Source organism: Alligator mississippiensis, chromosome 2 (genome assembly GCF_030867095.1).
Source record: "Alligator mississippiensis isolate rAllMis1 chromosome 2, rAllMis1, whole genome shotgun sequence".
NCBI classification, from domain to species: domain Eukaryota; kingdom Metazoa; phylum Chordata; order Crocodylia; family Alligatoridae; genus Alligator; species Alligator mississippiensis.
The window spans coordinates 300,641,110-300,656,529 of NC_081825.1; the positions used below are offsets into that span (position 1 = coordinate 300,641,110).

At 51.5% G+C, this 15,420-nt stretch overlaps 1 protein-coding gene across 1 annotated transcript in view; it reads left to right on the forward strand.

The window, feature by feature from the left end:
• Positions 1-2,999: 2,999 nt before the first annotated feature.
• The window catches only part of ERO1A (endoplasmic reticulum oxidoreductase 1 alpha), a 28,009-nt gene continuing 15,588 nt past the window's right edge, over positions 3,000-15,420 (forward strand). Inside the window, exons 1-3 of the mRNA XM_059723411.1 lie at positions 3,000-3,145; positions 13,069-13,188; positions 14,918-15,001. Of these exons, the coding sequence (XP_059579394.1) occupies positions 3,035-3,145; positions 13,069-13,188; positions 14,918-15,001 (315 nt within the window). The 5' untranslated portion in view covers positions 3,000-3,034. The remainder of the gene's footprint in view (positions 3,146-13,068; positions 13,189-14,917; positions 15,002-15,420) is intronic.

The following is a 15,420-nucleotide window of genomic DNA, read 5'->3' on the forward strand; positions in this document are numbered from 1 at the left end:
TAGCATCCTCGCTGCTTCCCCCGCGAGAGCGTGCGGCGGTGGCTCCAGCGGGGTGCTGCGGCCGCCCGGGGTGCTTCGAGGTCCGTGCCGGGAGGTGCGCGAACATGATTCACGAGACAAACCCGGACATTGCAAACAGCAATCCACGCTGTTAAAAACCATCCGGACCTGGTGGGGCCTTGCTGAGCTCTTTGCAACAGCAAAATTGCTCTATTATTTTTCTGGAGTCAAAACACAAGTGGAAAGGAAGAGCTGGCATTTTGTGGGAGCTGCCTGGGGTCTTGTTTCCCACTGCCTTCTTGCTCTCCCGCCAGGCCAGAAAGTGCCTGCTGCCTGGGTGCAGCACGGCTCCGAGGATGCCACGCTCCCTGGACTTCCTGTGTCACACGCGAGAGGGAAGGACTCACTGGGTGACAGCCACCTTCCTCCTTCCTGGTAGTCCAGCCCCAAGGATTCCCCGTGGTCACAGCTGCTCCACGATCCACTGAAATTGAGGAGGGGGCTCTAGGGAAGGGGTCATGCAGCCAGCGGTATCCCCCACTGGGTTCGGGGACAGGTTAACCCCGTTGTGCCATGCTGATTCGCAACCCTGTGAGAGGTGGGATAGGCAGTGCAAAACAGGGGACTGACTTCCACCCCTTCCCTCTTGGGATGAGAGATGGACACGGGGGGCAGCGGATCACAGGTGTGGACGCGGCCTTGAGGGTCATCTGGTCCGACCCTTGCATGAATGCAGGGATGCTATTTCTAAACTACCCCTTTGAAGTGCTCATCTAGCCTCCTCTTGAAAGCCTCCAGGAAGGAGTCCATGACTTCCCCGGGCAGCCTGTTCCACTGCCTCGCTGCTCGGACAGCAGGAAGTTTTTTCTGAGATCTCGTCTGAATCCGCTTTGCTGCAGTTTCAAACCATCCCTTGGTGTCCTGTCTGCAGCAGGAGAACAGCTGTTCTCCCTCCTCCTTATGGCAGCTTTTCAGATGTTTGCAGACTGCTATCATGCCCTTTCTCAGCCACCTTTTCTCTGAGCAAAACATACTTTGCTGTCCTGAACAGCTTGCCCTCCATCCTCCTGACCAGGGCTGGGTAATTATTTTGGTGAGCTGCTGCAAGGTCGGGGCGTGCTGACCTGGCCCAGCTTGGCGGGATGGGGGGTGCTGACCTGGCTTGGCACGGGGTAGGCAATTGATTGTATCTGGCCCAGACCTGTCCCTACACCCACCACCACGAGCGCAGGACGGAGCAGGCAGGGTCTCCACAGACACTGGGACCCCTGCAAGCAGGCTGTGCTTGGCTGGGTAGATGGGATGGGACCACAGGCCAGATAAAATCCCTTAGCACATTGAATCCGGCCTGCCCTGTGGGCCATATTCTGTCCACCCTGCTCTGGACCCTCTCCAGGCTCTCCACGTCCTTCTTAAAACGTGGACAGTACACCGTGCCCTAGCTGAGGCCTAACCTGCCCCGAGTAGAGTGGTACTATCACCTCGCACAGCCGTGCGGCACCTCTTACTCCTGCTGGTGTAGCCCGCAATTGTATTTGCTGTGTGTGTGACCGCATCACGGGTGCTGCACCGCGCCGGCTGCCAGCAAGGGGAGGAAGCACTTTTGAAAACTGACCCGGTTGTGTTCACCTGGATGCGGTTTACCTACGATCAGGCCCCCCGGTTTGGAAATCCTGCTGTCTCAGCTTCCTGGTGCACGCATCACGGTGTATTTATACTTCCCTTCCTTGATGGTGCATTAGGTGCGTTTTGATGTAGGTGCCCATCGAAGCACACAAAGGCAGGTAAATATTATGACGAGGACGTTAGTCACGTCATTCTGTAGAAACTGTCATTTGAACAGGGAAGTGTCAATCGCGGGTAAGCCGTAAGGAAGCTATTATTTCTAGGGAGCCGTCAGGACAAATCAGGCTGCATCACCGCTCAGTCACATCGGGTGAATGGTGCTCCGAGAATTACTCATTTTGTGCAATGTTGCTTTTCGCAGGTGCTCTTCAGAGCTGGCTTGTGCTGGCTCAGCAATGATGTGTTCAGGGACCTGCCTTTCTGAGAAAGACTTCCTCGCTTTTCAAGCAATGGGGCAATGAAATAGATTCCCCGAGGAAGTTGTGGACTCCTTCCTGGAGGCTTTCAAGATGAGGCTAGATGAGTGCTTCAAAGGGGTAGTTTAAAAATAGCATCTCTGCATTCATGCAAGGGTTGGACCAGATGACCCTCAAGACCGTGTCCACACCTATGATCCACTTCTCCACGCATCCATCTCCCATCCCAAGAGCAAAGGGGTGTTAGTCAGCCCCCTGTTTTGCTCTCCCTGCCTATCCCACGTCTCGTGGACCGTCTAGGTCTTGCCTCTCTGCTCAGGGTCAGACCAGCGCCACGTGGGGTCAGGGAGGGATTCCCCCCCTGCTCAGACTGGCATGGACTGGGGGGTTGCCTTCCTGTGTAGGGGGGGCACGGCCCCTACATCACGTATATGACAGCATCCCCTAGAAGCAGCACCTCGGCTGCCCGGTTCCCCAGCTTCACCCGCAACACCTTCGGGGGTCACGTCTGTGCGTGACCACCCCCTTACATAGAGCTTAGCTCAACCTCTTTCATTTGCGGCCCCCTAAAACATGTCCAAAGGAAGCGCGGGCCCCTTTGAAGAGTACGCCCAGGCTTGCCATCTCGGGCAGGTGGGAAACCACCGGCTCACACCATGGGTTGGCCGGTCCTGCCTGGGGATGTGACTTGCCAACGCCTCTCCTTGCTCCGGCATCTTTCCCGGAGCCAGGAAGCGAGGGGCCCGCGCTCTCGGGAAGGGTGCAGCGCCGCGGGCGGTGCTTGCCTGGGCGGGTGCCGGCCGGGCACGCGTGTGCGGGGCGGGCGGGGGTCAGCGGGGGCGGGCGTGTCCCGCGTGGGTGGGGGGAGCCGAGCCGAGCCGAGCCGGGCGGCACGTCCGCGGCGGGCGGGGGGGCGATCCCGGCCGCGCCCCGGGGCGGAGCCGCGCGCGGCTCTAGAGCGGCCGGGCGCCGGCGGCGCCGCACACCGAGCCATGCGCCGCGCACGGGCGATGCCGCTGCTGCTGCCGCTGCTGCCGCTGCTGGTCGGGGCGGCGCTGGGGCTGCAGCCGCCGGGCTCCGCGGAGCAGCGCTGCTTCTGCCGGGTGAGCGCTCCCGGCCCGGCCGGGCCCCGGGGAGAGGAGAGGAGGGCAGGGCAGGGGGGTGCGACCCGGCAGAGCCAGCTGGGACCGCTGAGGTCCGGCCGGACGAAACACACGCGGAGGTGGGATTTCTGGAGCCAGCCCCGCGTCCTGCGCTCTGCAGCCGCCGTTTCTGGTTTTAGACATGCCTTTTCGGGTTTTAATTCCCCTGCCTTGCTGCTCAGCAGAGAGCCGCAGGGGGAGGAAAGAGCCAGGGGAAGTGAGAGGTGCAGCCCGGCACGTAGGAGGAGGCACTTTCCCACGAGCAGAGCAAACGCTGGCCTCTCCTCCCGCTTCCTCGCCGCGCTTCTCTGACCCGGCTGCCATAGCTGGGCGACTAGTTCAGCCGGACGCGGATCCTTTGTTTCATCGACTGCCTTCTTGCGACGCGGCCTGCAAGGCTCCTGGTAGAGGGGATCTCTTTCAAGACCCGCCCGGCTGGGGCTCGTGGTGGAGGGGATCTCTTTCAAGACTCACCCGGCTGGCATCTGAGTTGGATCTTGCATGTGGCGCATGTGATCTGGAGGGGTGTTTGTTGGTCCCGTGTACAGTCCGGTGCCTGTTCGTCCCCAAGGAAGTTGACATATATATATATATGTGATCCTTGGTTAGGTACCCGGGTTGTAGCCGTAATGGCCTAGGGGAAAAGGCAATCGGGGCTCGTGGTAGAGGCGATCTCTTTGGTCAGACCAACAAGATTTTTGCGGGGAAAAAAAAGGCTTTAATTACAGATAAATAATTTTTTTTGCAAAACTCTTGTTGGTCTGACCAAAGAGATCACCTCCACCACGAGCCTTGATCCTCAGTTAGGCATGTCATGATCGATTCAGGTTTCTGCTGGCATTTTCTCTCTCCCACATGGTGCGTTGCTAGAGTTACACTGCTTTATGCTCACCGAGGACTCGGCCTGCTGTGCTTAAGTGATGGTTGACCAGCCTCAGTAGTCATGGAAGTATGGCTTACGAGCCTGGTGGGAACCGGTTCTTGCAAGCGGATCCGCACGAACAGGTGCTGCAGGCAACCCCGGGCCCGCAGAGGGTTCCTGTGGGCTTGTTTGCAGAACCGGGGCATCAAACTGCAGCAGGATACTTTCATTGCCTGACCTGTGTTTACATCCTGTAACTGCCATGTGGTAAGAGCAGGATTTGCATTTACTTCCCTTTTTTATGGACAGAAAATAAAGGAAGGATGGAAATGGGCAATTGCACAATACCACTTTCTATCTGGTCTGTCAAGCCAGGCCTCTTGTGGTCTGCTATCTGGTACCATGTAGACCGGTACAACCTGTTCCATGGTCGGTTGTCGGTGACTAAACCGGTGCCCCCCCCGGGCTAACCTGGGTGAGGAGGGTGTGTGGACACACAGCAGGACTAAAAACAAGACCTGTCAAAGGGCAGATGAGCTCCCCGTGAGCCAATGGCCATGGATACCTGGAGAGGAGATGGGCGCCACTTTGCTCGAAGAATCACCAGTGATGCAAAGCATCTAAGGTGTCACAGTGGCCTCCGGACTGACTTGCCTCGACTTTCCATCTGGGGACCTAGGTACACTTCGACAGTCAGATGTCCGAGATAAGCCTGTCTGCTGAAAAACACAATGTGCTTTCTGAGCCTTAATCTTTAAGATGTTTTGCCTATCTGACCGCATAGAGGGCGGCTTTGTCCTATTTTTTTGTTAGCACAAAAAATATATATGTAACCATAATGCAAATGAGAAGCAGGGTGGTAGGAACAGATCAGTGAAGTAGCGCTTTGTCCTGCTGAGTTCTTATTTGCCTCTGAGTAGGAAGAACTGGCATTGTACTAGGGATGTAAATATTGTTGAAAAAATAAGCCACGACAGCTCTTCTAATTATATCGGTTAGCTGTTTAACTGATAACACATACCTATCTGTTGGGATGAGGGTCGCACCGCTCCGGTGCAACGGGGTGGACAGGCCAGGTTGAGGGACACGGCGCTGCCGCATTCTGTAGGATCGGTAAACCATACAATAATTCACTCAATACCATTTGAAAACCTGATACAATTAACTCCCCCCTACCAAACCCAAGCCATGCTTCAAACAATATGTTAACTGTTAAACGTTGACTGTCATGCATTAGCAGCATAAATGTAAGTACAGCTTAACCTGCCACATCCCTACATTGTACTTCGTGCATCTGAGCTCTCCAGAGCCATTGTTTTTCTTTTGGGTGTCTCCTCTTGTAGCAAAGTATTTCTTTTCTAGCCAAGTTTGTCACAAATGTTTTCACCTTTAAATTCAAGTGAAATTTGGCAGCACATTACACAGGGAGAGGGAATGTTTTTTTTGTGCTGGTTGGCTGGCAGTGGGCATGCTGGTGAGGATCTTTCCTATGGTCGTGGAGCTGCATTAGCAACATTTCAGAGGCAGAATCAAATGCCAGTCTGGCCTTGAGCTCTGCACTCCCTGACAGGGACCGTCGCCTGATCCCGGTCTTGACAGCTATGTTAGTTCTTCCTGCCTTTTAGCACCACCACTAACTAGTTCTGAGACTTTTATTAGAAATCCATCTGTTTTTAAACTCACTGAACTATTTCGCATGATGTTATGTGTTACCATCTGTCATACTAGTGTGTCCACTGTGACTTTGCAAGCAGCTCATCCCCTGCCCGGGTATTCCGGTTTACTGGTGCATTAATTCATGAATCGACTGTGAATCGGTTTTCCCAGCAGTTGTTGCACCTGTGTTGTTTACAGGCAGGGAGATGCTGTAGCTGTTTGGCGGTAGGTCTAGGCTTGTTACGGGGTTAGTCACATGTAAGAACATAAGAACTGCCATTACCTGGGTCAGACCATAGGTCCATCCTGCTTGGGCTCCTGTGTCACGCAGGGGCAGAGACCGGATGCTGCAAGGGAGGGTGACCTGGGTCTGACCAGGGGTTTTTCTCACTGTTCTTCTCTTACTTGCAGCCTTCAGCATTTAAGGTCTAGGGAGTTCTGATTCAGAGGCTGTATCTCCACTCCCGTGCTCAATAGCTACCAATGCCCCTTCCCTCCAAGAACGTGTGCAATCCCTTTTTGCATCTGGCTAAACTTCCACCACATCTGGCAGCAACTTTAATTCCATGCTGGGTGAAAAAGAACATCCTTGTGTTACTTTAAACTGACTACCTACCACATAGAGGTTGTTCTGTGGTTGTGGGTTATTTTGTCCAAGTGCCATAGTTACAGAGGTGAGAGGAGGCGTATCGAGAGCATCTGCCTCTTCAGCCGTAATAGCAGTTGAGTGTTTTCTGGTTGCAGAAATCAGCCCTCCTCGTGTTCCTATTATGTTAACCCTTCCTTGAGCCACCGAGGCAGGAATTCACCTCTGCCAGTGTTCAGCAGAGAGGGTAGGGCAGCAAAGGACCAGGGGGCAGCTTCTAACTCGAAAGAGCCGGAAATCCTTCCTGCAAATGCACTCTAAAACGTCCCCTGGCATGTTTCTTAGGGTGGGCCTCTGGCCGTGAGCAGCTCACTGCTCTGAATACTCACAGAAGATGATATGTGGCCCCTAACCAGAGTGCTACGGCAAGCAGGAAGAGCTGGGCACTGCTGCCAGGAAGACTACAGAGGACTGGTGCAGATGGGGAGGAGCAGACAGCAGTCCTTTCAGCCAGTATGGCCTAAAGGATGCTCATCTCTCAACCCACTGAGGTGGTCCTGCTTTCTAATCTAGCTGCACGTGGGAACGGCAGGGTAATGCGCACTGTATTTTATACCTAGCTTGATAGGGTCGGGACATGTGGTCTGATTCCAGTATGGTGGGAGTTTAGCACTGACTTGGTTAGGGACTGGGAAGGGAGAGGGGGAGGCACGACTGAAAGCACAGGTAGGGAAAGGAGGGAGAGCAGGTGGAGTGAGAGGGGAGGGCTATGGATTGGGGTGAAGCAGGCAGGGGAGCAGTGGAGACGTAGAAGGATTTGCAGGTCCTGGAGCTCCACGCCAACCTGCACCGTGATGTACTGCCCTGTGATGCCCACCCATCGTGCAGCTCCCCTGGCATGGGGGCGTTAACGAGACAGGCGTGCCACAGCTGCTGTTTGCCTTCCCCAGAGCTTACTCAGCGCTCGGCGCTGTCAGGTCAGGCTTCCTGGCCAGGTACCTGCTGTCACCTTTGAGCAGGGCAGAGCCAGCCCTGCCCTCTTGCCTCATGCCACGCTGGCACGCCCCTTCCTAGGGGACTGGAACAGATCCCGGCTGCTTAGCTCAGTGATTCATGAGAGCTGCAAAGCATATGGTGCATGTTTGTGACTGAATCAGTATCTATGTTTCATCCTAAGCAACTGTTCTAATTATTCTGGATTGAGGATCCAGATAAATATTTGTTTTCTTAAGCCACCACCTATTGTGGGAACAATATGCCGTAGCATATGTTAACGTACGGCTGCTATCAAAGGAAGCGCCGGAGAGACCCACGGAAATAGCACAAGTCGCCGGCTAAAGACCCCACAGCAGCAGGTAAAGCTACCACGGGGGGGATGGAAATCCACATAGCAATGTAGAAAGCAGGTGGCCTCCAGAACGAAGACTACACCTGCATTTGGGTGTGCCCCTTGAGCCAGCTCTGTGGGCGAGGATGTTTTGATCCTGGATACCTCTAACTCCCCTAAAATAGGTCAGCTTAGTTGCAGCAACAGTGAAATGGAAACGTTATTAGACTCTCGCTGAGTCTGCTGGCATCAGCAGCAGCTGTAATAGGAGGTGTTCACAGGATCAGAGACAATGAGGGTGGGAAGGGACCTCAGGAGATCGCATCTACTCCACCACCCTGCTCCAAGCAGGACCAGCCCCAACTAGATCATCCCAGCCAAGGCTTTGTCTACTGCGTCTTAAAAACCTCCAAGGATGGAGCTTCCACCACCTCTCTGGGTGACCTGTTCCAGGGCTTCGCCCTCCTCGTGGGAGAGTTTTCCCTCATATCTAACCTCAGCTTCCCTTGCTGCAGCTTGAGCCCATTGCTCCTTGTTCTGTCATCTGTCCCCACTGAGATCAGTCCAGCTCCATCCTCTTTGCAGCCCCCCTGCAGGGAGTTGAAGACTGCTATTCAATCCCCCTCGGTCTTCTCTTCTGCAGACTAAAACAGCCCATTTTCCTCAGTCTTTTCTCACCAGTCATATCCCCCAGCTCCCCAACCGTTTCCATTGCCCTCTGCTGACTCTTTCCAACGTGTCCACATCCCTTCTGTAGTGGGGGGCCAAAACTGGACACAGGACTCCAGATGTGCCGAATAGAGGGGAAGAATCGGTGCCCTCGATCTGCTGGCAATGCAGCCCAGGATGCCGTTAGCCTTCTTCACAAGGGCACACTGCTGGCTCCTGTTCAGCTTCTTGTCCGCTGTCCCCCCAGGTCCTTTTCTGCAGAGCTGCTGCCTAGCTGGTTGGCCCCCAGCCTGCACCGGTGCATGGGATTGCTCCATCCTAAGTGCAGGACTTTGCACTTGTCCTTATTGAACCTCATGAGATTTCTTTTGGCCCCATCCTCCAGTTTGTCGAGGTCTCTGAATCCTAGTCCTACCCTCCAGTATATCTATAACTCCTGCCTGCTTGGTGTCATCTGCAGACCTGCTGAGGGTGCACTCCATGCCATCTTCCAGGTCATTGGTGAAGATATTGAACAAAACTGGCCCCAGTACCGACCCCTGGAGCACACCCCTTGATACCAGCGGCCAACTAGACATCCAGCCATTGACTTGATCCAGTTGACTTGATCCAGAATTTGGCTGTAGGACTCCATGTGCCTACACAATTCCTGCCAACACGTTGTGCACTGCTGCATGGCCCAGCTTTGCCCTAATGCTATTCTGAACCGAGTTGCAGTAGGTATCCGTACTGCTTTGCTCTGTGGCTTCTGGGAAATTTCAGAAGACCACCCATGCCCAAAGGGACCGGTTCAGCACCAGCCACGTTGTTGGCTAAAACAGGTCAGACTGAACTGGTGTTTAGAGCGGCTGAAAGGAAGTTTAATACAAACAATATTAGGTGCGGATGCTGCCTGGAGCACTGATATGCAGATGTGATATCTTACAAGGATGCCAGTGAGACCAGAATGCCCTTAGAAAGGCGCCTACGCTGCTGTCTTTATCCAGCTTTTTCTCTGAGCAGACAGCTGAGACATCCCCTCCCTTGGCTGAAGCATATGTCATTTCCAAGGAAGCAGCATGTGAAGATTTTGAAATGCAAATGGGACCAGTCTGGGGAAGTGGATGAGCAGGTTAATGATTTTTAAGACCAAGTAAGATGGCCTGATAAGCTTGAGTGCTGTGCTGTTACTTCTGTGCTTGCTTCCCATGCAAACTACCGGTGCCTGCGGTTTCCCTTTGTGGTGCCATGAGGCCACCCCCTGCTACATGCGACACAAATCCGGTAGTGGAATGAGAAGCTTCAGAAATGAATGCAAAACCTGGGGCAAGAGCTGCAGTTTTGTAACCAAAAAATAGCAGCTGATGAAGTGAGCTGGGATTCACCCAAGTTTCTGCATCTCTGCTGCAGCAAGTCTGTAAGGGGCATCCCTGCTCTGCCTTCTGGATGAAGAAAGGTGCTTTTCAAGGGCTCCTGCTGCCTTCCCCCTGCTCTCCAGCTCAGCAAGCCTAGATTGTGTTGAGCTGTCTCGATAGTCGCTGTGAGAAAAGCAGTTTCCAACGTCGTGAGACACAATGCACTTGTTGTAAACGTGGCTCCTTCCCCAGGCATGACCAGGGCCTGGCCAAAACTGTTGGCCAAGGGCTCCAGGCATTTCCCCCATGCTGTTTAACCTTATATCCCAGAAGGACATGTTTTGTGCCTTTCCTGCCGTTTGGAGGGCAGAGGAAGAGGGTGAGGAGAGTTCATCCAAGCCACTGGCATCTCCAACTGTTTTGTTTGATATTGTGCAAGGCATGTTACCCAAGTGCTTCCTAGAAGGCTTTGTTGAGCTGGGTCTTAAAAACCTCCAAGGATGCTGAAACCTTGTTGAGTAACCTGTTCCAGTGCTTTGCAACCCTCCTAGTGAGACAGTTTTGCCACCCCACTACAGAAAGGATGTGGGCAATTGGAGAGAGTCCAGCGGAGGGCAAAGAAAATGGTTCAGGAGCTGGGGGATGTGACTTATGAGGAGAGGCTGAGGGAACTGGGCTTATTTAGTCTGGAAAAGAGAAAGGTTGGAAGGGACCTCATAGACAATGAGGGCTGGACGGGACCTCAGGAGGTCACATCTAGTCCAACCTCCTGCTTAAAGCAGGACCAGCCCCAACGACGTCATCCCAGCCAAGGCTTTGTTGAGCTGGGTCTTAAAAACCTCCAAGGATGGAAACTGAAACCTCACTGAGTTACCTGTTCCAGTGTTTTACTTCTCCCCTAGTGAGAGTTTTTTTCTTAATATCCAACCTCAACTTCCCTTGCTGCAGCTTGAGCCCATTGCTCCTTGTCCTGTCATCTGCCCTCACCAAGAACAGCCCAGCTCCATCCTCTCTGCACCCCCCCCCCCCTGCGGGGAGATGAAGGGTGCTATTCAATCCCCCTCGGTCCTCTCTTCTGCAGACTGAATAACCCAGCTCCGTCAGCCTCTCCTCATCCATCAGATGTCCCAGCCACCCGACCATTTTCGTTTCCTCCACGGACTCTCCAATGTGTCCACATCCTTTCTGTAGTAGACGGCCTGCATCCCTCAGGCATAGTCCCTTCTGTTGTGCTTTCCCCTTCCCCAGGATGATTTTTTCAAATGAGCTGGCGCTGTGTTGCAGTTGTTGGAGAAGGCAGGGCAGAGAATGCAGCTGGCACTTGGAGCGCAACACATGGAGGAGGTTTGTGATGGTCCAAAAAGGGGAAAATTAAGAGCTGGCATTTTCCGAGGGAAGCCTCGAGTCTGTAAAGGGGTGTCTCAAGCCCACAAAGACTGAGGCCCACTGCTATAGATCTTCCCCTCTTCATTGTGCCATGCTTTGTGTCACCGGCTGGCAGTCACTTGAACCTCAGCGCAACAAGGCACAGCAGTCGCTGCTGCCGGTGACGGTCTGTAGAGATTTTCCGCTTCTCTTTGTCTTCTCCTTTGCCTGCGGCACTCCTGGGGGAGCAGACGGGAGAGCAGGACCTGGGAGTGTGGCACCAGACAAAGCACACTGCATGTGAATCGGTACCACTGGGGATTTGCAGCCTTTTGGTGAAAGGTGAAAGGCAAAGGGAAGGGTCTCTAATAATGCATTAGCAAGCATCACCTGGATATTTGCTTTGTAAACTGGCAGTGTGGATCATGCCCGTTTATCTGGGCTGTAAGTCCTTGAACCAGCCAAAACTGTAACAGCCCTTCACGCTGGAGGATGCCGAACTGCCACAGGTTGCACTGTCCTGTCCAAATCCACTGTCCCGGACAGCAAGATGTAAAGGGCCGAGTGCCCAGAGGCAGCTCCTGAGCCGTGGTGGTGAGGCTCTTTGGAGGGGGAAGTGACTGTCTCGCTATTTACTCATTTCTGGCATTGTGCAACTTCCCCGTGGAGCTGGCAGAGTACGTGTGGGCAGACCACAGCCACGGCTGCTTTTAAATATCTCCCACCTTGCTGTTGCTTTGGACTGATGCAAGTGGCGCCGGCTTTGAGCTGAGGGCTGTGCTGCCAGATTGACCTCCGAGGCTAGTAGAGTCTGATTCTGATTCAATCGACTGAAGAGCTGCAGAAGTGTTGCTTGAGATGATGAAACCTTGTTTTAACTGTTGGGAGGTCCAAGGGTGATGCTGTTATTGCTTAATCCACCCTAACACCCGGCTTCCTCCGAATGACTGGGCCGTTTCCTTGTTTCTCTGGGTTCTGTGTTTGTATACCTCTCACAGCAGCCCCCCTCCATCTCCCTCCCGTTATATTGTAGTCACTCGCTCCACTTTATACACCTTGTCCTTTTTGCAGCATCTGATGAAGTGAACTCGGGTTCTCAATAGCTTGGGCTCTCTCTATATGTCTTATCTGGTTAGTCTATAAAGGTGCAGCTCCACCCTGCGTTCTGCGCCTTTTCTGCCAAGACTGAAATACAACCGAGACGGCTGTCATCTAAGGATCCAGACAGTCACCTGCTACGATGCTCTTACTTCCTGTTCTCAGCTTTATCTTGTTGGATCCCCCCCACCCTTGTTCCAAAAACAATTGTGTTTGTTGAATAGCTGACATTTCATGACTGCTTCCCCTTTTATTTATACGTAGGCTCTCAATTAACCTTTGAACCAATGTTCGTTATATACACACTAATGTCCTATCACTGTATTAAACAAATACGCTGACTTTGCTACTTAGCATTTTATAGACTAAAAATGTATACACACGCACTACATATGTACAATGTGTGTATAATATAGATAGGCGCACATATTATATATAATGTGTATCGTGTGTATATAAACTACATTTGATATATTTATACATACCTTATATTTATATAAATACATAGAAGTGCTAAGTAACAAAGGGAATGTATTCATGTTTTGTGGTTAGTAGAGAGATAGGACAATAGTAGGCGCATAAAAAAACTTGATTCAAAGGTATAGTGAGAACCTACAGTTAAATAAAAGTGAAGCATTCATGAAATGTCAGCTCTTCTACAGACAGGAATAGTTTTTGGACTGGGGATGCTTCCAAGCAGATGTGTAGTCCCCAAGCTATACAGCTGCAGGAGCGGGGCAGGACATCAGTGCTGTGTTGAAGGAACAGTACAGCAGGGTTTAATGCTGGTTAATTCAGTTACACTTAACTAACTTAACCAGTTAGTTTCTAAGGTGCCACCCTGCCTTGCCTTCTGCCTAAACTTAATAGGTGGCCTTGCTGGAAAAGGGGGTAGAAACTTTGGACTACGATTCCCTATTAAGATTCTGCGCATGGTTTTTGAAAAGATCCCGTACTTTGCTCATATAATCTTGTTTTATTCAACAGGTCACTGGCTCCTTAGATGATTGCACCTGTGATGTTGAAACCATTGACGCTTTTAACAACTACAAGCTTTTTCCTCGACTGAATGAGCTTCTGGAAAGCGAGTACTTTAAATACTACAAGGTATTTTTCATAGACAAATTTATTCATTGCCAGAAATACATTAGAACAAGAGAAGTGGTGTGTGGGGCTGTTTTAAAATTATCCCTGCAAGCGAGAGTCATGGAAAACCAGGGCTGGAAGGCACCTCAGGAGGCCATCTAGATCACCCTGGTCTTTCCCATCCTAGACCAGGGTTTGCCAAACCTGCGCTTAAAAGCTTTTGAACTACCCTCAGACACAACTACCAGGTGCAATGGCTGAAATGTCAAAGGCATCCTTTAAATTGTCACAGGTAAAACAGAGGGACCAAGGCACTGCCACTGCCCTGTCTTTATAATTCAGGCATTCTTGCATCCAGTCTTTTTTTCAATTTTATGAGTGTGTTCAGCAAGTCTACTTTTTATTTTCACAGGGGAGTCTTAATTTGAAGCCCCCTGGTTTTCAAATGGACTCCCCAGAGGCCTTAGATTAATTTTTTAAGTGTTTTATTGTTTTCTTAAGGTCTTGGACAAAGCAAGAAGCTTTTTTTTTTTTGTGGCTAAGCCAGGCTTGCAAATCTAATCTGTTGTGGTAAAAGCGGGATAAAAGAATCTGTGTTTCCTAAAGACTCTGCCGGATTCCCAAAGAGCCATGAACGTGACCCAGTGAGCTGGTCACTATGTCTGCCTGTAGATGTGCTAATGAGAATGCGAATGAGCAGACTCAATTAATTGAGTCTGTTCCACGTTCTAATTAGAACACGAGCAAATTGCTTCGCCATTGCATGTATTAAGCGCCCCCACTCCCATTAAAATGGCCACAGTGGTGCTTTAAGTAAGCCTCCTTGAATGAGCTTTAGTCACTGTCCTCATTTTAAAACATGGGGGGCAGGGCGCTTAATACATGTGATGGTGAGCTGTTTTAATTAGAGTGGCTGTCAGGGAACCACACTGATTAAAACAGCCCCTCCCCACCCCGGAGCATGTGTATAAGCAGCCTGTCAGCCCTCACTAATTGACAGCTTTAGTAAACTTATTTTTTCTGAGCAAATTCTTCCAACATTTGTATTCATGAAACCTCTTTGGAAGTGCTGGGATTGCACAGATATGAGAGAGAGCCTTCCTCTCTTCTCCAGCAGAGATGGCCCAGCTCTGCATTCAACCAGGGCAGTGCAGTCTCATTTGGTGGATGAGTATTAGGCCATTTTGTCAAGTGCTGCCCTTTCTAATGAGATGGTTAAATGCTAGGACTGTGTTAAGAGTCCTACTTGGATGGCGGTGTTTTGAGTCAGAGTAAAGGCTCTTAGAGGAGTCACTTGAGGCTCTGTTGCACATTAGACAGGCCATAAACATGAGATTTTACTTTGGTTAGGAAAACCGAGTAATGCCCCTGAAACCTTCAGCCCGCTGGTCAAATTAAGGCTGGTTTGCAGAACTGTGGTTCTGGTGACTTTTGCCCAGGTTGTCATGACCAAGAACATTGTGCAGGGGGTTAACACTTTTCCTCTAGAAGGCTTTCCCCCGGAGTAAAGTTCATCCCTAGCCAGAGAGCCATCACAACGGGCTCCGCATCCCAGGAGCTCTCGGAAGAGGTTGTGTAGGCTCGAGCCTGGGCACCGAGGTGAATCTCAGCCTAAAGAAGATCCATTTAAAGCACTTAGCAGTCGCATCTACTCCCAAGATGACCAGGGTTCTCACATTAGACTGCTGCTCAGAGAGCTGGCCTGGCTCTGGGGACGTGTGTAATGGCCAATTCAATGTTTCCTTTGCAGGTCAACCTAAAGAAGCCGTGCCCTTTCTGGACAGACAACAGTCACTGTGGAATAAGGGACTGTGCAGTAAAGCCTTGCGAGTCTGTAAGTACAAAGAGCCTTTCACTGACCTGTTTCTTGTTCTCTAGACGATTTTTAGAGGACAAGAGGAAAGACACGGACAGAAATCAAGCACAACCGTCAGCATTCCTGGTCCCTGCAGTGTACAAAAACATAAAGGGTCATAGGTGCACAGCAGTACTGGAAGCCTACTTTAATGTGTATTAAAGCATCGCTGAAAAAAATCATGCTATTTAATTAATGTGCATTAAAATAAGCAACTGCGCATTCAGCAGCACTTAAAAACCATGCCTTTTAGTTAATGGGCATTAAGGCAGGCTAGTGTGCATTTGCCTGGTACCTGACAATGGAGGGTGCCTGGACACGAGCAGGGAGGCTTGTACAATTCCAGCACGTCGGAGCAGACTTGATTAATCGCATCTGCTGGAGTGTGGTCATTACCG